This window comes from Centrocercus urophasianus, unplaced genomic scaffold, assembly GCF_019232065.1.
Source record: "Centrocercus urophasianus isolate 14NV4802_14NV808 unplaced genomic scaffold, USGS_Curo_1.0 seq_10, whole genome shotgun sequence".
Taxonomy (NCBI): domain Eukaryota; kingdom Metazoa; phylum Chordata; class Aves; order Galliformes; family Phasianidae; genus Centrocercus; species Centrocercus urophasianus.
In genome coordinates, this window is record NW_024884142.1 from 21282891 (window position 1) to 21306767 (window position 23877).

Below are 23877 nucleotides of genomic sequence, written 5' to 3' on the forward strand. Positions count from 1 at the left end.
TGAAGCCAGGGGCGTAGTAGCTCTGACATTGTGAAAAGACATTTTTATTGGGACATACTTTCTAATAAATCAGGGGATAAAGACAGCTGGACCCTGAGTCAAAGTCCAGTTAAACATTTCAGTAATTTTTCAAATATATAGCATATACTGCAGGCAGCTAGAGGTTGGACTGACAATTGAAGTATCACTTTAACAGCTGCTTCATTTCACTATCTCTCGGCTCATAAACTTTATTTTTAATGATCCTGCCTGTAAGACCACTAAAAAATGACCTTCACAGACAGCTACAAGGTCCTACAGTGGTGACCAAAATTATCTTCCTTTGAGAATGCATAATATCACAATGACCATAGCATAAAAAATAAGAAATACAGTGACAAAGTCATTATGACAACCGCTGATTAGGAAATACTGTATTTTCACACTGAAATACACTTGTAGATCTGCAAGTAATCCTAGAGACAACACTTTCAACTCTTATTATTTTGGACATTTGCTTTAATAGTGCTACACCAGTTTACATCAACTGAGTGTATGGCCTGTGATTTTAAACTTGTGTCCATGAGCTGATACTACAGAGGGAGTTTACCTGTCTATTCTGTTTTTTTCCAGGCTATAAACAATCTTTCCACTAATTGACTCTAATTTTCAGTCTTTTTCCCTATCTAAACACAATGTACCTTTTTTGTTCTTTGTTTTTCAAACTACTTTGTCCTACTTGTAAGGATATGCTGCTAGAACAGAAGGTTCAGAAGAGGTAGTTAAGGATCAGAAGAGGAAACTTCAAGGCTGGAGCCTGAGAAGTTAAAAGATGTGCAAAGTGTACAAGTGGTGTGACCCAAGGAAAAGTTGTCATACTTTTACTGGAAGCTGAGCTTTCTGGGTAAAACTTAAAACATTCCCAGATTGAGCTGTAATTTTAAGAGTCCATTAGTCTTAGGTAGTTTGAATCACCTGCAGCACAACCATTGCTACTTTTGAAGTAGATGTAATAATTTACTTTTGTGGTACTGTGGTGACTTGTTAGACCACATTTACCACCATGTCCAAAAACAATCAAAATGTCATGCTGAAAGAACTGAAGAGTGTAGTATAACTCCCATTTCTACTGCTGGAGATCTGTAAAATTCTTCACTGAAAACAGATCTTTACACAGTTTTGCTTGCTCAAACGCTTAGAGAACAGTCAAACACAGGAATGTTTAATTTATTATTTGCATCCAAAATGCAGCTGAAACCACCAAGATTTCTGTGTGCAATCCGTAATCCAAAACCAACAATAAATTGTCTCTTACCATCATTAAAATATGAGTTTAAAGTCTAGCAGGAGTGTGGAAAAACAAATTGGGGGATGGTGTTCATGCAGATGGAGGAAAAGGAAGCAAAATAACGCAGTATGGAACAGCCTGCTAAATACTCCTACATCTTTCCTATCTTTTTTTTTTTTTTTTTTTTTTTTTAATATGGGCATAAAAGTGTAACAGGGTTTTTAATGAGGATTGATCACTACTGCTGTTACTGAAATTAAAAGAACCTCTTTGTTCTCTCTGCACTTAAGTCCTTCTCACATTATGTCCTGAGGCATGTGTCAGATTTGGGGGTTCTGCCTTATGACTGTCTTTCATACTGTATGTCCTTTGTGCTTGACCAAAGATACAGACAGTAAAAGCTGGAAATTTCACGGGGTTAGTGAACATCTAGACAGTTACAGCAAAACTTCCACTATTCTTCTACTGTGGTAGTTACTGACCTTTTTGTTTGCCAGTCAGACCCAGTGCATGATAAGATAAGGTAAATGGCAGGATTTCAAAGGGAAAATAAATCACAAATAAAGTTCTTTGTTGCTTTCATTCATTCTCAAGAAATTAATAGTTCGTAATGCTATTTATCCACAAAGTTAACTCGATTTTCTTCTATTGTCATACCTTTTTCTTTACTGTAATTTTCCTTCAACATTACTTCGAAGGCCTCATAAAATGAATGAAAACAACACAATAAAATTGCTGAAAGCAAATTTCCTGTATAATTAATTTTTTTCTGATTGTTTGTTTGCTCAGATGGTTGGTTTACGACTGAGGGAGGTATTTCTGCTGAAAAATTAGTCAAAGAAAAAGAAAAAAGAAAAAAGAAAGTGACAGGCTTATTTCTCCTCACTGATTTTTTTGAAAATATTTGATTGTACATTGATGCTTGTACCTTTGTACTCATGGCTCAAAGTGTGTCCATTGCTTGTCCATCCTGCAACAGGCATGTGTATATCCCAGGCAAACCCAGTGCTTCATAGTTGTTCAAAGTCTTAAGTATTCTTAGGGTGTGGAATTGACTCTTGTGGTTCATAGCAATCCCCACCTGCTGTAAAGATGACTTAAGACAGTAGACATAACAACCTAGCCACTTAGCCCTACTCCAGCTGTGTTACATGTATGTGATTCATATCAAGACCAGTTGAGAGTGTAACTGAAGTACAGTGCTACATGATGAATAAAAAAGCTATTTAGATCATACATGTCAGCAAATTATTACATTTTTAATGGGAAATTTTCATGAAAATTATTTTGAACCCTTTAAGTGGTGTACTATTTTTACTACATTCTCTGTATTGTTTTGTTTTGGGTTTTTTTGTAAGTGAAGCCACACATACCCAGACAAAATGGCTGGGGAGTTCTGTAAGTGACAAAGATCTTTAACTTCTTCCTTGCGCTTCACCACTACACTACATTAATTTAGTTATGATCCCCTGCAGATGTCAGTAACAGGGACAGGCTTAAAATCAATTGAAGATGCATTTTAGGAGATGGTATTGGCATTTTAGTAGCCACCTGAGTAGAACTTTTTCTTTAACCCTCCTGCTTATGCTGTTGTCTATCTCAGGTCATTTAACTTTTATTTAATGTAGTTTCAATTTGGAAGAACTTGTAAAAAATGCTATGTATATTTAAAAGAAAGATGTTTAAAATATGCTCACTTTTTCAGCCTTTGCGCATCTTGTGACATCTTTGTGATATGCTATGCATGTTTTCTAATGCTGAACTAAGTTTTAAGAGGTGATCGGATCCACAAGTTCAGTTTCTTATCAGGACAATGATTACCAGCATATGCATTTTGGATTACCTTTAACACTTGTCCTGTACTGGTCTGCTTGGTGGGCTATAGCTAAAATAGGCTCTCTTGGTTGCTATACTGGAGCAAATCCTAATTCTAAGCTTTGCATGTCCTGAAAAACTAACACGATTGTTCCAAGTTGTGCTGCTAGTATTAGAAAAGGGAGCACCATCCAAATCTCACTTTTGTATTGACTGTGTAAATTGAGCTGCCAGAAGTGAAGGGTATCCATGGAGTGACCTATACAAAATATTTAATATTTACTCCTTTCAGAGCTCTTAGTTGTTTATTGAGTGTCAGTATTGGATCTGTTCTTTTGGAGAAGTTCCTTGCATCAGCACAGCAGTAGATTAAAGTCACAGTCCAGTCCTTTGGGTTCCTTTAAGAATGTGGATTTTGAGATGTTGCTGGTGTCCTAGGAGAAGTAAACAGGTGAAATAGAACACCTACAAATCTGTCAGTATAAAATTTGTGATTCTCTGATAAAGGAAAATGTGGTCATCATACTCTACTGCTAGTTTGTCTTCACTTTAACAGGATGAACTTTGTTATAATAGATTTATTAGTTAATATTATGTTGTATTTTGAATTTATTATACCTTTTTTTTTTTTTTTCTCAGTAAAGTAGGTTCTGATATTCGTTTTGTTCTTCTGGTACAGATTAAAGAGCACCTCGCAAAGGGACAGAGGATGTTGGCTGGTGATGGCATGTCCCAGGTAACAAAGACACTATTGGATTTAACACAGAGGAAAAACTTTTATGCAGGAGACCTTCTGATTTCTGTGGAAATTCTCAGAAATGTTACAGACACATTTAAAAGAGCAAGTTACATCCCAGCATCAGATGGAGTACAGGTAAGAGACGCACTGGAAGAGAGTGATTCAACTGGTGCAGTTTATGTCAATACACTGAATGTCACATATTTGCACCAATGTGGAAATTATTTCTGAAAGATAGATCTAAACATTGTTTACTATGAAACTAAGATACACACCTACAATAGAAAAAAAATCAGCTGTATTTAATGAAAAAAACAAATGAACATTATATGAGAAATAACAATACAATATTTCTACATAATGGAGTGGATGAATTGTTGTGCAGTGTTTATAAAATAAATATTTTACAGGAAATATGGATTAGGATATTGGTTGCATCCATATTTGGGAATTTTAGAAATTTTTCAAAGACCTTAAGTATACTTAAGTGAATGTATATAATATTTACGGAAAAAAAGATATTTCATAAATTAATTATTAAGTTTTAATGCAACTTGTGTTTAAGTTTTTTCTTATGTGAAAGTAACTCAAATCATAACTACACCTTGGAATCTCTGTGTGCAAATATATGTGTATGTATCTTTGAAAAGCCATTTTTTCCAGAGCTTGCTATTACATTTTCAGTTTTCTTACATAATTTTCCACATAGAAAAAAGAACTTCCATATGAAACTAAGGTCTATTGCATTATCCTGAAGCTAGCTAAAAGTTACGTATTTTGATCTGTGTTTCCCAAAGAAATGCTTTGAAAGTAATGCCTCCTATTTCCTTACGTTGGCCCACTGTGTCAGAAGCAAATTTTGGTGATATGGTAGTTGAGGGTGTACCTTCTAGCAATATTCTATTATGTCTTATTGCCATTTTTATAGATGGCAGCAGAGGGGCAGTCTGACAAAATGGTGTCTAACTGAAAGTGTATATACAACAAAGGTGTGTCATTGAATCCTCCATGTGGAAAAAAAATTGCACCCACTGGCATGCATTGACACTTTTGAACGTTTGTGGAGACCAAAAAGTAGATGTGAGTACAATTAGGTGGTAGGTGCTCTGTTTCAGCAGTGGCAACAGGGGTGTGAGAGAAAAGCCATGTTCTGAATAGCCATGCACAGCTGTCACACTAGGAAATGAAGAGCATTTCTACCATCATCCATATGAACTGGGTAATGGTGGTGACTGTTGAAAAATAGGGTTATTTGTTATGTCAAATACTGTTATTGTTCTTTCTGCATGTGTTGTAGATTTCATGGATAGAAATTGGAGACATTACTTTCAGAGCAACCTACATTTTAGCTGGTCATTTTCTCATGCGGTTCTCTCGTTAGGATTTTTATTTTTATTTTTAATTAAATAAAGTTCAATATCTTTTTCTACCTTCAGCAAAATTTAACTATGAAATGTTATTTTAATTACTTCATTGAACAATCTCACAGTCCAATATGATTTTGTCACGGTTTGAGGGCACCACAGAAATCTTAGGTGGAAACAGTGTTAAGAATCTGCTTGATTTGAACAGTTTTGTTCATGGGTTTAGCAGATCAGGCCATTTGGAATTTACATATATTAGAGTTTTATTCTCTTTTCCTGCTAATGAAAATGCCAAAAGTTCTGTTCAGTTTAGCTATGTAGAACTTTTGCCAATATTCTTAAACATATTCTGTCAGAACTGACTGAGGAAAACTATTTGTACTGTTTTAGTAATTTTTAATTAATCATTATCAAGTGAAGAAATACGAAAAGGCAAAAGCTGGTAAGGGATATTATAAAGGAAATAAGGAATATTTTCTCAAACTAAAGAAACAACTGCCTGAATATCAAAATTGTTAAATCCCATCTGGAGGTGAAAAAAAAAAGGCACAGAATTTCAAAGAGAAAAAAATGGAAAGTTGAACAAATTGCAAACTTAGGTGAAATTCTGAAAACCAGTGTATAATGTTCAAAAAAAAAAAAAAAAAAAGAAACAGAATGAAGCATGCTTTTTGTACAAGAAATATATGAAGATACTTATTTCTGACAGTATAAAATGAAATCCTGATTGAATAACATCAGTCTCATATGTCCACGTGTAGGGTATCTATGCTATACATTACCATGCTCTGAAAATTATATTTTGTTTTAATTTTCACTTTTATTCTTATGTTTTTTCATACTTTTTAGCCTACCATCAAAGTACATGACAAAAGTGGGAAAAATAAATGATCTTGCTCAAAATACTGAGGAAACTGCATATGGTGTTTTAATTCCATTCTACTTTCTTCACTAGATAAAGAGTAAAATTTTTAGGTCTTTTCTAACCCAAACCATTCTGTGATTCTGTGACAATTCTGTTCATATTAACCACAAGGACTATAATATCAATCAAAGGTGAACAGGATTGCCCAATGTTTTTTTCCCCCAGCTTCCACCTCCCACACGCTTCCTAGGCAGAAGTACAAAAGTGGAGGTGACTTAAGGCTATCCATTCATTCCTCCTGGGGAGGAATTCTTCTGAAGCCATACAAAAGGATTCATGACAGTTTTATGCCTGCATAAAGAGTCAAAGAATTTGGACTGGAGTAGAGAACTGCATCCATTGTATTAAAAAAGAAAAAGATTGAAAGGCAGGAAATTAAATTAGAAAAACATTATTGTCCATTCCTGACAGTAACTGGCATTATCTTTAGATAAGCCTTGGCAAAAACTTAGCACTTCAAAACCTAGCTCTGTGTTGTCACAGCTTTTTCTATAATGGTCAGCTCAGCAATACGTAACTCTACTATGACAGGAAGGATCTTGATGCTATGAGGAGATCCAGTGTTTACTGCAGTAATATCATCAGATCACATCCATAATGCTTCCACAGTTTGGCCTTTGAAGATGTCAATCATTTTAATAAATAACAGTGTTGCTTCTTACAACATTAATATAATGAAAAAGAGTAGTCAAAGGAGGTGAAAGTTTTTTCACCCTGTATTCCTCTGTCACATTTTTTTGGAGTGCATCCCATACATATTCATAATTAATGCAGCAAAGCCATTAAAACCCATATTTGTTTAATTCACAAAACACTGATATTGCTGACTGAAAAACCCTCATACATTGCCACCTCCACTGCTACTACAAGTATAACATTAAGTATAACACTAAGTTCAATATAGAACTTTAACAGAGATAAAAGTGATCTTAAGAAGCAAGACATTCTTGTCACCAGGCTCATAAACATCATTAATTATCAATGCGGTGTGTATCTTAAACTCACTATTGCTCATCTGTTGTTTTACTTGTCTTTTTTATATGCATCTATTAATTAATGGTAATTTTAATACTTTCTTGTAACTAACAATAAACATAAAATAGTGTGTCAAATTTTCAGAGGCTGCAAGGATCTTGATCATACAGTTCTGCTAAGGTCAGTGGAAGATTCAGGTATCTTTTATGAAGGAACAGAAAAATTGTAATTGACAGGCTATAGCCAAATTTGTCAGTCTGCAAGAAAAATGAAACAGAGCTTAGAAGAGCAGAGTCTGCACAAACCATTTGTTTTTAAGGATGAACAAAATGAAAATAAAACTGGGAAAGAGAACCAGTAAAAGCAGAAATAACAGTTTTGCACAAACACTTGGAAGAGAATGTTCTTTTAAATTGTGATTTATTGCTTTTATCTTTGCTTAATTACAACAAAATCAATAGGACAATCAGAAATAGAAAGTGATACGTTAAGGTCAAAGAAGAGGATTATTCTTTTTCTGTCAAAGCATAGAGGCAAAAAGTAAGATGCGCCTGATCTCAGGCAGCATTTGGCAATGAAATCCAATTGTACCCATAGTTTGTGGTCATTAAAGATCATTTTCTTGTTTCAAATAGAAAACAGTAACTTTGGGCCAATTATTTTCTTGGCATACTTTGTTTGAAAAATATGTAATAATCTATTTTCTGGAAGGAGAACAATTTAAAAACGAAACACCATCACATTTAGAAGTTGAGCAAGCTTAATATGGGTCTTATTTTATATAAAGTGGTAGTGTGAAATATAATTATACAGCCAGAAATGAATAATTAACTGTAAAATATGTATATTTTTGTCAGTCTAATATTTTTTAATGTCATCTCTTTCTGTGACAGAAAATAGATTGCAGAAATGCATCTGTAACACAAAAAGGAAATCTTTCTCAATATTGACTTAAGGATACAATTATGTCTTTGAAAGTAATTTTACTTTGTCTTGTATTTAATTCACTTTTCAGAACTTCTTTCAAATCATTAGTAATCTCTTAGATGAAGAAAATAAAGAGAAATGGGAAGATGCACAACAGGTAAGATGTGCCTTTTGTAACCCGTCAGTTTAAAAAATTGCAGGCAGACTATATTATATTTATTGTATTTCTTAACTAGAAGCAGCATTTTACTTTAGTCAGTCAAGATAAAGAGTAACATATAATTTTTAAAACTGATGTTAAACATGCACCCTGTTGTAAGTAGAAGGAAATCCTAAATAAGACAATATTTTGGAAATAAGTGATGCTTTTCCAAAAGTTCCCATTGTCTACTTCCTCAGACTAAAATTATATTAAGAATGTAAGAAGCTTCTCTTGATGAAGAGATTTTCATTGCATTCAATGGGATTATTCATTATGTTTTGTCTTTTCTTGCTGTAATGAAGTCTATATGAAAGCCAAAAAGTATTTGTAAAGGCTAGCTACAATCATGCCTGTATTATATAGAACACATCAAAGCTCATCCAAAGAATTCTTATGACACCACCAAAGTACTTACAGAAATTTAACAGTAGACCTTTTCTAAACTTGTATTTAAGAGATCAGATGTGATCCTTAGGAGAGACCAATTTTGGACTATGATAGATATTATGATACTTTTTGTAAAGTAGTGAAGTTTAGCATTGAGCTAGCTAAGCATTATAATTAAAAAAGAAATTTAATATTCACTTTAAAAGTCATTTTTTTACATGGATTATAGTGTTTCTTACATGTTTATACTAAGAACACTGTTTATATTTATGAACAGGACCATAGAATTATCAAACTCATTCTGACACAAGTAACAGTGAGAATGAGGATAAACAGGGACCTATATACAGATACAAACAATGGAGACATTCAGAGTAGGTGGGAGTAATCATGTCTATAATGACTAAGAAAGAGAAGATCAAGATGTTTCTCTACTCATACAAACTTTGCTTTGGACAGAAAAGAGGGTAGAATTACGTTAGATATAAAGAAAAAATCTTTTACAGTGAGAGTGGTGAGGCACTGCATCAAGTTGCCTACTGATGTAGTAGATTCCCCATCTCTGGAGACTTTCAAGGCCAGGCTGGATCACACCCTGGGCAACCTGCTTTCACTATGGTATCCTTGTTCATTGCAGTGGGGTTGGACTAAACGGCCTTCAGAGGTCTCTTCCAACTCTAAGGATTCTATGATTCTATAAGATGCTGCAGCTGATAAATAGGAATTTAGTAAGGAATCAAATTTTTCTTCTGTTTTTCTTGTACCTCTATGTAAGATCCAGATACAAAAATAGACAAGGTATCTCATTTTATTTAGTGTTGGTGGATGGAACCTCTTCAAATACCTGGAAGGTCATTGCAGCAAGAGTGGGATTGGTCTCTTCTCACTTGTGACAGGTGACAGGATGAGGAGAAATGGCCTGAAGTTGCGCCAGGGGAGGTTTAGTTAGAATATCAGGAAAAACTGTAATCCCTCCCTCCCTGAATGTGTTTAAAATCCAGTTGGATGTGGTGCTGAGGAACATGATTTAGTGGTGGGTTGTTAGAGTTAGTAAGGTTAGGTTGTGGTTGGACTCAATGAACTTTAAGATCTTTTCCAACCTGAGCTATTCTATGATTCTAAAAGTTATGGTAAAATAGAACTGGATTTTAAAACAAAAGCAATGTTATTTAAAATTTTATGGTCTGTTCAAATACTTGTTTAGTCAAAATCATAGTAGCAAATATGCAAGTTGTAATGTACTGCTAGTGCAATCTATATCAAGCATCACTTACTCATTAAAAATAGTTGTTTGGTTTGTTTTATTTTGATTTATTTTGGATTTGTTTGTTCATTTTTTCCTTTTTTTTGTAATGCAACATTGTAAACAAAGTGGCAGTCTAGCCTACTTTTTTTTTTTTTTTTTTTTTTTTTCCCATTATTTCCTTGAACTCCACAGTATATGTTAGCCTGGATCTTTTTGAGTGTTTTCTGCATTGTTTTCCTAGGAAAAAAAAAAATAAAATCTTACTAATCTTATTCATTGTCAGTAAATTGCTGACTTGCTATAAAGTATACAGCTGCAGTGCCTCAACACATCATTTTTTTCTAGATTATATGCCAGCAGTTGATACGGTTAATCGATTAATTACAAGTTACATAGGATGCAGATAAGTAGTACTCACTTTAGTACTTGGCTTTTGTTAAGCGCAGCAGACAGAAAACCACTTCAAGTCTGCAATAATGATAATAATGTTTCAAAACTCAGGAGATATTCTCCGTATTTTTCATCACCATTCTGTTAGAACCTATTGACTAGTCAGTGCCTCGGACATGTCGAAACAAAGAGTACCTCTATTACACTGACTGTTCAACAGTTTGTGCTGAACTGTTATAACTATTATAATGCCTTGTGAAAGAACTAGAAATAATGTATCTTCTCAAAGTTCAGTCTTCATACATAATCTGTGTGTGTGCTATGAAAAAGGTGGATAGAAAAAAAAAAAAAAAAAAAAAAAGATGAGTTAGGCTAACACGCTGTCTCATCATTTGGAATCTCACTGCCTCATCATTTGAAAAATGGAAGACTCCTTCACTTGAAGCAGCATTTGCAATGTTAGGATCATAAATGTCACCATGCATTTTTCACAAAAATTATATTGCTGCCCTACCTTTTGTAAAAATATCCATGCAGGAAACAACCCACATTGAATAAACCAGTATCCTGAACCACATAGCTACAGATCTTGACAGATAAAGTGAGATGAAGATGGAGTATATCATACTCAAATTTATAGTCAGCCTAGGCATATTTTTTGGAATCCATCCTCCTAGTAGTAGAAAAAGTGATTTGAATGTTGCTCATAACTGAAATTTGGAGAATTCGCTAATAGAAAGGAAAAAAGCTATGTGAGCAGGTGATCCATTCTTTTTCCATTGAAAAAACAAAAAAAAAAAACAAAAAAACAACCTGTACTACTAAAAATTATCCTGTTCATGACAAAGATCATAACCACCAAAAATTAATTTTATGCATGTGATATCAGCAGCATTTTTTTGGTATTTAATAACTGCTTTAATTATATGTTATTGCTGAATATAGGCATTTTTAATTATTTTGTAATTGTTATAGCTTTGAAAATATATATTTTTTAAATGTCCTTACCACTTTGAAAGTCATGGTGATAAGCTACTTTCACAATGCAAATACAACGTATTGTAGAGTCATGAAGGTGTTTAGGACACTAGATTATATAGCATGGGGGCTGAAAGAGCTGCCATTTTGCTTGGAAAAAGTGGGAATCCTGTCAGTTTTATAGATTCATGGTGAAGGGAGTAAAAAAGCCTAAGACAGACTCTTCTCAGTGATAGATACCAGTCACAGTCCAAAGAGCAGCCAACACAAATTAAAATACAGCAAATTTCATTTAAATATAAGATAGACCCTTTCAGTGTATGAATGACTGCAATTGAATGCAGTTGCACAGATGGACTCTGAGTTTTCCATCCTTGGAGATGGAGCTGCAGCTCAACATTATCCTGGCACCCGCTGGAGCTGATCCTTCTCTGAGTAGACAGTTGAACTAGATGATCTCTGGAGGCCCTTTCCAACCTCAGCTAATCAATGATCCAGCTATTCCACATCAGCAAAACAATTGTATTACTAGTAATAAATTATACTTAAATAATGACTAAAGCATCAAATGGTTATCATGGTGCAGAAGCCAGGGTAAAATTTATCTGTTCATTATACAATTTTTGAAGCTATTGAAGATATCTTCCAGGGGAAGGGAAAAAACGCATGCATTACAATTATTCTAGGACATGAAATACCTTAGCCTACATTGAGAGTAATGTTCAGTAAAGCACTGTTTGTTTGTTGTATAAGTGCAATGACTTACAGCAAACATTGCACAGATTGTGTAGCTTTATGGGAAGTAGTGTTTGTTCAGCTGAGGATCTAATGGCAAATGTGGTTGCTGTAAAATCATGCAGAATGTTATGTATTTAAAAATGGCAAGAGAATTCAACTGTTACATCTCACATTCCATTGGACTGTGTTAAGATTTTATTTGAATTTGCTGCCATAGAGATTTTGATATTGTAGTTACAGAGTATCTGATCTTCCTTTGTTAGATCTATCCAGGCTCGGTGGAGTTAATGCAGGTGATTGAAGATTTTATACACATTGTTGGAATGGGAATGATGGACTTTCAGAATTCATACCTAATGACTGGAAATGTAGGTAAGAAATAGGAATTTCTTCTATGATATTTATGACCTATTGAAAATCAGAAATTCCAAGTATGTACTTTAGAGTTGCTGTTTCTATTACAATACAGATTGGACTCCATCTCCTCCTTGAGATTATCTCTGATGCTTGGTTATATGCTTTCTGATTTAATACAGTTGGTACACTGTACACATCACTTATCTTTATAATTCTATCTCAAAATATGAGAGAAATATTTTAGGTGAAATAAAATTCAAAAAATTATCATAAAAAAGCTATGAACCATAGCTATATTCTGTAGCCTTCCCAGAATAAACAGTGACTCAAATGGTACTTAGAAATTCCTGCTAATTAAGACAATAATTAAATACTTATTGGCTTGAGACATATAAATTTTTAGACATTATCTATTAATGTTGTACTCTCCAATGTCTTTGCACATGTTCTAGTGTGAAAATAATCAAGATAGACAGAGAAGCAACAATTAAAGATAAAAACAAAATGCATTATTTCTCAAAATAAGTAAGCCTTTAGTTTCTTATGCCAGGTTTTCTTTGTGTGGTGGTTTTAGAATTTTGTTTTCAGCTCTGTAGAGTTGCCGGGCAACATAATTAAATGATAGCAAATACGAAGATTCTTAGCAAATGAATTACACTCAGTGGTTGCCATAAATGCTCCTGAAATCTCTCTGCATTCTGTTAAAAAAATCAACCAAAAATGAGTTTGAATAGCTTTTTTTTAAGTGTTTCTTGTTTGCTCAGTATCTTCATCACTGAATTAACATTCTACACCTGCAATTTTCTAATACTAGGAAAATGTTAGGTGGTCAGGTAGTCATATCATAGAATCATAGAACTGTAGAGTCAAAATATCATAGATTGTCTTAAGTTGGAAGGGACCTTAAAGATCATCTAAGTCCAAATCCCCTTCTTTGAATCACCCACTAGATCAGGTTTGCCAGGGTCCCATCCAACCTGTCTTTCAACAGCTCAAGCAATGGGGTATTCACAACTTCTCTGGGCATCCTCTTCCAGTACCAAACCACTCTCTCAGTGGAACATTTCCTTCTAATATTTAATCTAAATCTCTCCTCTTTTAGTTTAAAACTTTCCCCCCTTGTCCTATCACTATCTGTCTGTATAAAAATATGATTTTCCTTCTGTTTATAAGCTACCTTTAAGTACTGGGAGGCCACAATGAGGTCTCCTCAGAGACTCTTCCAAGCTAAATGAGCCCAGCTCCCTCAGTTTGTCTTTGCAGGAGAAGTGCTCCAGGCCTCTGATCATCGTCACAACCTTCCTCAGGATCTATTCCAACAGCAATATATCTTTCTTGTCTTGGGAGTGCCGGGCATGGACTCATCTCATTGTCTACATTGCTGATCAAGATGTTAAAACATACTTGTCACTGGCCTCCACCTGGATACAGAGCAATTGACCACAATCCTCTGGCTGCAATCCTCCAATCAATTCATTATCCACTGAATAGTCCACCCTTCAAACCCCTACCTCTCCAAGTTAGAGGCTGTGGTGTGGGATTATGTCAAAGGCCTTGCACAGTTCCAGATAGATGACATCAGTTGCCCTTCCCTTGTCCATTGAAGCCATTACCTCATCACAGAAGGACAGTGGATTGGTGAGGCACAACGTGCCCTTGGTGAAGCCATGTTGTCTGTCTCAGATCACCTCCTCAACTCACATGTGCCTTAGTATTTGTTCCCAAAGAATCAGTTCCATAATTTTCCCAGGTGTGAAGGTGAGACTCACTGGTCTGCAGTTATATGGGTCTTCTTTTCTCCTTTCTTAAAAATGGGAGTGATGTTTCCCTTCCTCTGTCTCTGGGGACTTCACCTGACAGACACAACTTTTCAAATATGATGGAGAGCAGTTTGGCATCCACATCAGTCAGCTCTTTTGGAACCTTGGCATGCATGTCATCCTGCTCCATAGACATACATATTCAGTTTCATGAGGCTTTCTATTTGTTCATTTGTAATGACTATCTGATAGAAAAACTTCTGATCTCAGTATTTTCTTCCAGATTTTCAGTTATGATCTCCATGCATTAATATGACAGTCGATTCTTCAGCGAATCAGAAGAAATATTCAGAAAATAAGGTCATTTAGAAATTGATTTGAAAAGAAAGAGGGAAACAGTTGGAATGTCCTTATCAAAAATCTAGCTTTCTGTACAATAATAAATATTTATGATTCTTGTCCAGTTTATATTTGGATTGACAGAACTGTAAGCACCAGTACAGCCTTATTTTGGAGAGATGTCAAAGAACTCAGAAAAAAACCTAGAAAACCTCTGTCAATCTTAAAATGCTTAAAACTTTTCAGTAGGCAATGTGGGAAGCATTTGCTTATACCAAGTGGTTTATTATTGCTGTTGTTTACTGTTTGCAATGTAGTGTCACTTAAAGATTCTTCCAATTGTCAGTCCCTCATTAGGCTAGACTCTGCACATATTTATAAAGGAAAGAAAGTAACTGTCTTAAAACATTTATTCCATAGCATTTTTATGACAAAATAGAAAGGTGAGTCTATTTAAAGAGCACTGTCTGTGCTACTTGGTATGACTTACTGCTTTCTGATCTGATCTGTCCTTAGGAAAATGTGGAAAAATACACACTGAAAATGTTTAATAAGATGCATTCAAATAATCTCTATCTCTACATATCCATGGTTTCACATGTGGAACAGCAACAACTTTCCAATTGAATTAGAAATCATGCTGTGCACTGGCTAGTCTATATAACTACTTAATCTTCATAGTTTTTCTTTTGATTATTTTTGCTCTTCTCACATCTCAGATATTTTTAGGCATTTAGGAGTACATCTGCTGTTAGCTACATAATTCTTTATCTTCCTTTGATGAAAGATAAAGAGAAGTAAAATGGATTTATAGGCTTATTCTGACTGCCTTCATTCTTGAAGTGTGTTTATCCAGTCCTCCACTTTACTCCTTGCTCAGTTCTTTGAAAAAGGACAGGATAATTACTGTGCAACTCATTGACCAAAATGCTTGAACTCGGGTGAAACAGTGAGATGGGAACTGACGGTTGTTAGCAGTAAGGGATGTATTGGAATGATTGAGTTTTTCTGTAGTTATCCTAAGGAGGTCTATGTGACTCTATCTGGCTGACTGTAGCAAGAACTTAGGGAATGTTTATGTTGATCTCAACTGAGACAAGATCTATACAGTTGCTGTTGTTCTGCCTTAGCCTTAATTCTGTAGTACCAAAAAGTGTTTAAAAATATGTGAATTCTTGTTTTCAATTTGTAATAATAATCTTGTAATTTAAATAAGGAAGTATATTCCACACAGTCCTATTTTATTATGTTTGTCTTTAATCAGAACTATCCAACAGTTATTCTGTGGTTGTTTACCATATTTACCAAAATATTCCTTCAGCATCTTCAGATAATTTAAATGTCTTTTACCAGATTTCATTATAGTATTACCTTACACTTCATATATATATGAAAAGAAGGTTCTAATTCTAAGGATTAACTATTACTTCTAGTCAGAAAAAAAAAAAAAAAAAAAAAAAAAAAAAGTAAAAATAAAAGTGACCATCCAGTTCTGTAGCAATTTTCACAGGATTGTGGAGTTTTGTTTTTGTTCTACTGATACCATTTTACGTGTTTGTTTCTAATTGAATGGCACTGTAATGGTCCATATGTAATCTGAGCACCTAATTGTGTTTGACAGATACGCTAATCTCCTGACACCATCCAGATGGAGTGCTTTTCTTTCTTTCAAGACACATAAACTTGTGGCTTAAAAAGTTAACACACTATAGCCATGTTGCAGTGACTGTTCATTGTACATTCTCAGTCTTCATCTCTAGAGAAGTAATGAGTTACCTTAACTATGAGGGCTGCTCCAAAAATAATGCCTCTTATTGTATTACTTTGGCCCACAATGTTGGAAGTGGACGCTGGTGGCACAGCAGTAAAAATTAACTTTGTTGCCAATGTTCTGTTAAATTTTTCTGTGTGACAAGTGGCAGCAGAGGGACAATCTGACAAAATGGTGTCTGACAGGAAAGTGTGTATGAAGCAAAGGCATGTCATTACATTCTTCCATGTGGAAATTTGTTGACATTCATCAATGCCTGCTGAATGTTTATGGAAACCAAAAACTGGATGTGTTTGTATCTGTTCTAGTTTCCATGAAAATAAATAGGAGACATTGCTTTTGGAGCGACCTCCGTATATGTTCGTATATATCCGTATATATTCACATTACTGTGCATCAGCAAGTAGCTAAGAGGACTGTAAGGACAGCTACCATATTCCTATTAAACTTTTCAGCATGATGGATCTTAGGTTCAATTTCTGGTTGCTTCCTAAATAAACCTCGGAGACTGATTCCAAATCTAGATGATACAATATCTCCACTTTGGGGTTGATTTAGGCAGCACAGCCAAATAGAATGCATTTCAGTGAAGCAAGGCGTGTTTCTTGTTAGCTCTTTTCTTAGGGATAGAGAAAATGCTAAGAAAAGCCTAACAAATTTAAAAGCAACAACTTACATTGACTGTGCATAGACAGTACAGATGGTGTTTATGTGTGTTCTCTCACTTCTATATTATGTTCCTTTAAGAAATGATTAAGTGAAAAAAAATCCTTTGACAGGAGGGGGGAGCCTCCTTCCTCCTCCTGCTTCTTCTCTTCATCCTCTTTCTTTTCCTGCTCAGGACCATCTGAGCAGGCACAGAAAAAAAAGGTGTGAAAAACTTTTGCTACCACTCAGGTTCTGAATTAGCTGGAAGCACAGAATCACCTGCAAAGATGCAACATTCAGAGAGAGAAAAAAACATTTTGTTACTGTACTATGTTAATTGCTTTCAGTTTTCTCTTTTATAAATGTGGGTTTCTGATTTCAGTTTGAAGAATAAATCCTGCCTTAAACAGACTTTTTTTGGAGATCTAAATTCCTAAGCAGTTCTACTTTAGGGCTTTGGTGAATTTTGAGCCCCATCAAAGTAAGTCATTAAGTGATAAAAGATGACTGAAATACTATTGTGAAATGTTCATTTTTAAATTAAAAACAAACAAACAAACAAACAAAAACAAACATGCTAGACTGCAAGATTGGAATGCCACAAGCAGAAGTGCCTTTAAAGGAATGGGGAATTGGAAGTATAGGACAGTATTAGGAGACACATATTTCTATGGTAGATTAGGATTCTTTTGGAAAGGAGATGTTTCCTCTTGTCAAATGAATTTCTTTGAGAGCAGTAGCTAAAAAGTGGTTAAAAGAGTCTCTCTTGACAAAAAAAAAAAATTAAAAAAATCAATTTTTCAGCTCTTCAAAGATATTAATGAGAACAGAATATAGTCTTCAAGTGAATGTGGGTTGTCATGGATGCTACTTGGAACTGACAGAAAATAAACGGCATTTTCAGTTGAGAAAGGCTACTTTTGTTGATGTTAGTTTAATGAATACTGATTTTTGATTAATCAGTAATGTTCTAGAATATCCAGATATCACAAAGTTATTTAGCCTTGGAAAGAGCCACAAAGATGTGAAAATTGAAGGTCTCTGGAAAATATCCACTGGTAGATTAAATTTTGTGTTGACAGAGCATGTAAGGGACTGTAGTTCAAACCATATCTAAATCTATCTGAAGGAATTCAGTCAAATCCTGTGGTCATTCTTAGAGCTCAGAGGAAAAAAAAAGAGTATGTTTTCATTTTCAGACTCTTTCACTTGAAACTCATTGGGATTCATTTTACTTAATTGAAGAATTAAAGTTCTTCAAAGTCACTTTAAACTATAGTCAGAACAGTCTACTGCTCAGGAGAGAAATTCATACCATCTCAGGCACCCAATGTAAGGACATGAGATGCATTCTATATCTTCATTCCACTAGCTATAGACAAACTTCTGACTAGCTTGGGACTGAATGATTCAGTGCATTTAAAGCAAAGAGAAGTGCTACTTTGTGAGTAAATAAAACCTGTGAATAATAGAAGTTCAGAGAAGCGTGATTTTAAAAAATTAAACAGCTTGAGAACTGGAACGATTAGAATAGATTTTTGGGAACAGATTGTTAAAAAGTACTAGATGTACACATCTAGTGAATGAAAAGGGAAACTAGACTGACATCTCTGTTTAATCTTTCTCACAGGAAAAAAAAAAAAAAGAAGCAGAGACTTTAAACTAAATAATTAGCACATTTAATTCTGAATGATAATGAAATGTAGCTTTTAGGAGGAATAGAATAAAAACAAATAAAACAAGTCAGTGTTTCACTGGAGAATGCAGTTGATTATAGTCTATTAGAAAAAAAATAAAGTTAAAAATTAATGCTCCCATGTAAAAATCAGTCTGTGACACTGGTACTCTGATGAATAGTCTGATCCAGTATAGTGATTAACATATAATTTTTTATTTAGGATTTCAGATTGAGTCACTTATATAAGCTTTATGAATATTTGTAGAGGACAAAGTCTGATTCATGCCTTCATAGAGAGTCTTAAATACCATAAGTGATAAAATTATTTTAAAACAGCATCCATTGGCTTCTACCTGCAGAGTTCCTTGTTTACTCTGTAATTGTTCATTCCATATTCGTATATGTGAAATTTATCCATAAATGTTTAATAATCTTGCAGGCTTTTGCAGTGCATCTTAAAATTTTCCCATTATAGAGATATATAGAAATGTAAGGAACTTTCAGAATACGTACCTAGCTGTACTAGTTACTCTATCTATAACTTGCTAGTAATGGTACATCTGCCAAGCTCTGAGAATCCTAGAAAAAATGAGTGAGCTCTATTTCTGTCTGTTACTGTGGGTTCATTCACCCTTTCCAGAACGTAAAGGAAATAGGCTTTTAGGTCTTGTAGGTCTTGTACCTGCAGATATCTTCCAGAGAAGAATCTGGGGGTCCTGATGGATAAAAACATGAGCCAGCAGTGTTCAAATGGTATCCTGGGCTCCATCAGAAGAGGGGTGGCCAGCAGGGACAGGGAGGTGATTGTCCCCTTCTACTCTGCTCTTGTCAGGCCCCATCTGGAGTACTGTGTCCAGGTCTGGAGCCCCCAGTACAAGAAAGATGGAGAGCTGTTGGAAAGGGTCCAGAGGAGAGCCACAGAGATTATCAGGGGATTGGAGCACCTCCCCTATGAAGACAGGCTGAGGGAGTTGGGCTTGTTCAGCCTGGAGAAGGCTGCACGGTGACCTAATTGGTACCTAAAGGGAGCCTACAAACAGGAGGGGAGTCAACTCTTTGAAAAGGTAGATAACAGCAGGACAAGGGGAAATGGTTTTAAGGGATGGAAGATTTAGGTTGGATGTCAGGCGAAGTTCTTTACTAGGAGACTGGTGAGGTGCTGGAACAGGCTGCCCAGAGAGGTTGTGGATGCCTCATCCCTGGAGGTGTTCAAGGCCAGATTGGATGGGGCCCTGGGCAGCCTGGTCTAGTATTAAATGTGGAGGTTGGTGGCCCTGCCTGTGGCAAGGGGGTTGGAGATTCATGATCCTTGACGTCCCTTCCAACCCTGTGATTCTGTGAACCTGTTCTTACTCTCTTCTAAACCACTCCACATTATAAAGTTAATTTACTTATCAGAATGGAATCTGACCAGTCTCCTTATCTTATTTGTATTTCTATTACTGATGTGTATCTTCAAAGCAGCATTTGAGAACCTTAGATTTATATACCATAAATATTATACTGGCTTTGGATACACCAAGAGTTTGAATTGCTCTTAATGCTTGAAGCTCTTTTTCCAGCATGTTAAATATGAATGAAAAAGGCAAAAATATTTCTATTAATTTATACAGTGTTATAAATAAAATGCTGTGTTTTTGTTTTTTGTTTTTTTTTTTTTTTCAGTCAAGAAACAGCTATTTTAATAATTTACACATACACTTAATTTGTAATGAAATTACTCCCTGTTCTGGGTTTTGCAGTATTACAGCACAGTATTGTGAATTTTAAAGTGGATTTTCGCAGTTCATAAAAATTCTGCAAATTTCAACATTTTCTCCCAATAGAAAGAAAACTGGACCTATCAGACTAATGAAAATGAAAATTCCAAAATATCTGTGGATCTCTCATCACATAAAATATTGGGACATTAATGGAAGAAGATGGTGATTATTATTTCCCATAGCAATTTAAGAAGAGCAAAATCAGCATTCATACGTAACCTTACTCAGGCACATTATAAAATTAAACCATAGACAGTATCATAGAGTGAAAGAGTGCCCTGGAGATTAGTGGAAGTAAGTTTGTTTTTCTGAAGTAAAAGAAGGTATGTAACTTCTCAGGCTGCTGTATGTAAGAGAATGTGGCTAATGTGCATTCAGAAACAAATAAAATAAATCCTCAAAAGCCAGTAAAAACAGCAAAGCAATGACTATGACTTCCTATGGGATGTTATCCTTCCATTTCTATATTGTGAAAAAAGATTGTGAATGATTCTTGAAGAGTCCTGCCTGTTCACATTAGAAATCTACTACTTTTCAGGTTCAAAATTAAGTGTTCAGAGGTTATGCTTTGGTTATCATTAAATTCTAGTCTCACTGTGGGTAAGAGGTCTATCAAAAGATAAACCTTTGTAGTACCTTCTATGTTGTTCTGCAGATCTGGATTTCACCATGATGTAGGCAGGACAACTAAATCAGACTAGTATATTATATATAATATCAGAAGTTATTTCAGATCTCTGTCCTCCTATCCATTATTCTGCAATACACTATATTCTCAGGAAGCAAAAGATAGGGAAAATTACGACTTTTAAAGGACTACTGTATGGATTACATATTTATTATTGTTAAGAAGGTGAGTAGGAAACATTCTGTGTGGTGTATCATATTTTATGTATAAAAATATCATTATAATCATCATAATCATAATATCATCATAATCATTAATATAACTGTTTTATTCGAGAACGTATTTTCACAAGGAAGAAGAGTTAATCTTGCATGATTTGCAGTGAAATACTTTTCTGATAGTTACAAAATACAAGATCCCTTTAATTCTTGAAATATTTCAGTTTTCTTCAGATTTCTGCCTTGCTTTTGAAGAACTAGCTGAATACTTGCCAACATAAGCAATATTTAATTAACAATCTTTTGTTATATTTAACTAAATATCTTTGCTATATGGTCTTCTGCCAGTTTTCACTGTCATGCTTCTTCTCAAAATAGCGTGAGTGAGTTGGTGCCCACCATCTTTCCTTTCTGTACTAGAAATCTCCTTTTAAGTCTGTGTCTATAAACATGATTTGAAAAGGACTAAATGCTTGAAAGTCATCCCACAGATGTCCATACTGTGTGGAATTCCTGGCGCCTACCCAAACAGTTTTCAGGCATGCCTCAGGGGGTGAAAGCCATTCCCAAGAGACATAATTAATTATTATTGCGCTGTGGTTCATAGTTGGTGGTACTCTCTGTTCCTGCAGAGAGAGCCTGGTTGCTGTAGCAGTAATTCTGACCCTTAAGTTCTGCCATCTATCCCCTGTTCTTCTCATTCATGATTTTCACTGTAAGTCCTCAGCTGGTTCACATGCAATAGGAGCCCTGCCCCAAGCCGGTGTGCTCTCTGTTGATCCAGTGCTCACTTATGTGAAAAAGGCCATTTGTCACTTTTCTTTCTTAACTCCTTAAAAAATCTCTGTCTGCCAAGATTTATACACAGCCAGTGTCAGCCACATGTTTTCCTATTCTTCATTTGCTCAAAGTATATGTAACAAGCTTCTGGTTACTAACAGCTACCGGAAGAGACAGATTTTTCAAAGAAAATAAAGAAAATAAAAAAACTGCAGAGAAAAGTCGTGTGAAAATTTTGTCATTTCCTTATATACCTCTCATCCACATGTATTCGTATCATTTCCTTTATAGCAGCCTTAGCAAATCCTTGATCAGATCAATATGTTGGCTTTTAGAAGATTCAAGCTTCTTTCCCTGATTAAAGGAAAAGCTTCATGCAGACTTTGAACTCCCAGCATCTGACTTAGTGCCTGAAGTTAATGATTAAGAGCTCATATTTCTTTTCTGATGTCAAATAAGCTTATTAAGTGACTCACATTACCCAAAAATGTAACTATGGACAGGGCAAAGAGTAGATTTATTTTTTTTCCATGCTTTTCTAAATCTGTGAATTCAGTGATCCTGAGGAAATACAGCTCTCAGAGTTTCTTAAGAAAAAACATAATTAATATGGAGGAAATTTCTGTGACAATCTTTATCAAAGAAACTTCACAAACGTGGATAAAAAGCTTACTTAATTCTGTGGCTGCATTTCAGTAATAGACATAATTCAGTAGTTACTTTTGTGCATACAATTTATTAATTTGCCCTAAAGGTGAATCTAAATAAACTAGCCATTCAATATGTTAAAATGGCAGCTATAAGAAACGAGAATAATCTAATAGGTGTTTCCCTTCTCTACCTTGTATTAAATATACACTGGAGCAATTGGAAACTGAAAAATGCTGACATCCAGGCTTGAATCTCATAAAAAAGTATGCCGGCAACAGAATTATCTTCAGCACACTTGTGTAAATAGCTTTTTACATCACGGAAATATATGTATTTTAGATTATGATGTTATTCCTAGATTTCTACCTCCTGTAAACTCCTCTCTGAATCATTCTGTTTATAGGCCCCTTTTTACTTGGATAATTGAAAACTGTTGTTTTCTGGATAAATCAGCTATTTTATGACAAACTTTTTTTTTTTTTAAGAAGTGCACTTCAGTGTTTCCTGAGAAATGATATATCTAAGTTTATTTTAAAAGGAGGGAAAGAATTTCTATCAAATGCTAGACAAATCAACATACTGTGATAATAAACTACATGATTTCGTCTGTCATTCCTGCAGATTGTAATACCAAATAGTACAAATCCACTGCTTCCAAACTACATAGCTTGAGTAAATTGTAATGGAATTAAATAATGTAAGCATTTATCAGTTTTCATTTCAATTTCATGAGAGTGATAGTGGATTTTTCATATCAGAGAAAAGTATTTTTATGCTAAATAATTATTTCGACAGTGAAATTACAACACACTGTTAAGATCAAACTTCAAAGCCATGCAAAATCATACAGATATAATTCTGATTAATTATAATTGTGCTTGTGGTTTTTTTTGTTTGTTTGTTGTTTTTTTTTAATGTTTGTTTTTTAATATAGATAGCTGGATTTATGTATAGGGGCCTGCAGCTATCTCTGCTAATCTGTTAAGATCAAATTGGATAACAGTGACAGAGCTAACAGTAAGATCAGTAGAAAGGATCCCAAATCATTGATCTACTAGGTTTGCTAAAATCAAGAATAGAGTCTGAAAGTAATTAAGTATCTTTTGTTTTATCATCTTGTGATTTCTGAACCCCTAAGTTCATTCAATGGGTTTTGTTTTGTTACGCTTTCCTGTGATTTCAACTTTGAGTTTTAGAACCGTATTTGTTTCTCTGCCTCAAGGTAGAGACAGAAAATCTTTTGTAATGTTTACTTATGAAGTTTAAGATTTAAACTAGAGGTTTGATCTAGATCTAGAGATTTGCATAAATATAACTTTTTTTCCACCTTG

General features: G+C 34.7%; 1 protein-coding gene across 1 annotated transcript in view; it reads left to right on the forward strand.

Moving 5' to 3' along the window:
- Positions 1-23877, forward strand: part of ADGRB3 (adhesion G protein-coupled receptor B3) — a 448004-nt gene that overhangs the window by 215999 nt on the left and 208128 nt on the right. The window contains exons 9-11 of the mRNA XM_042817191.1: positions 3762-3956; positions 8101-8169; positions 12217-12325. Of these exons, the coding sequence (XP_042673125.1) occupies positions 3762-3956; positions 8101-8169; positions 12217-12325 (373 nt within the window). The remainder of the gene's footprint in view (positions 1-3761; positions 3957-8100; positions 8170-12216; positions 12326-23877) is intronic.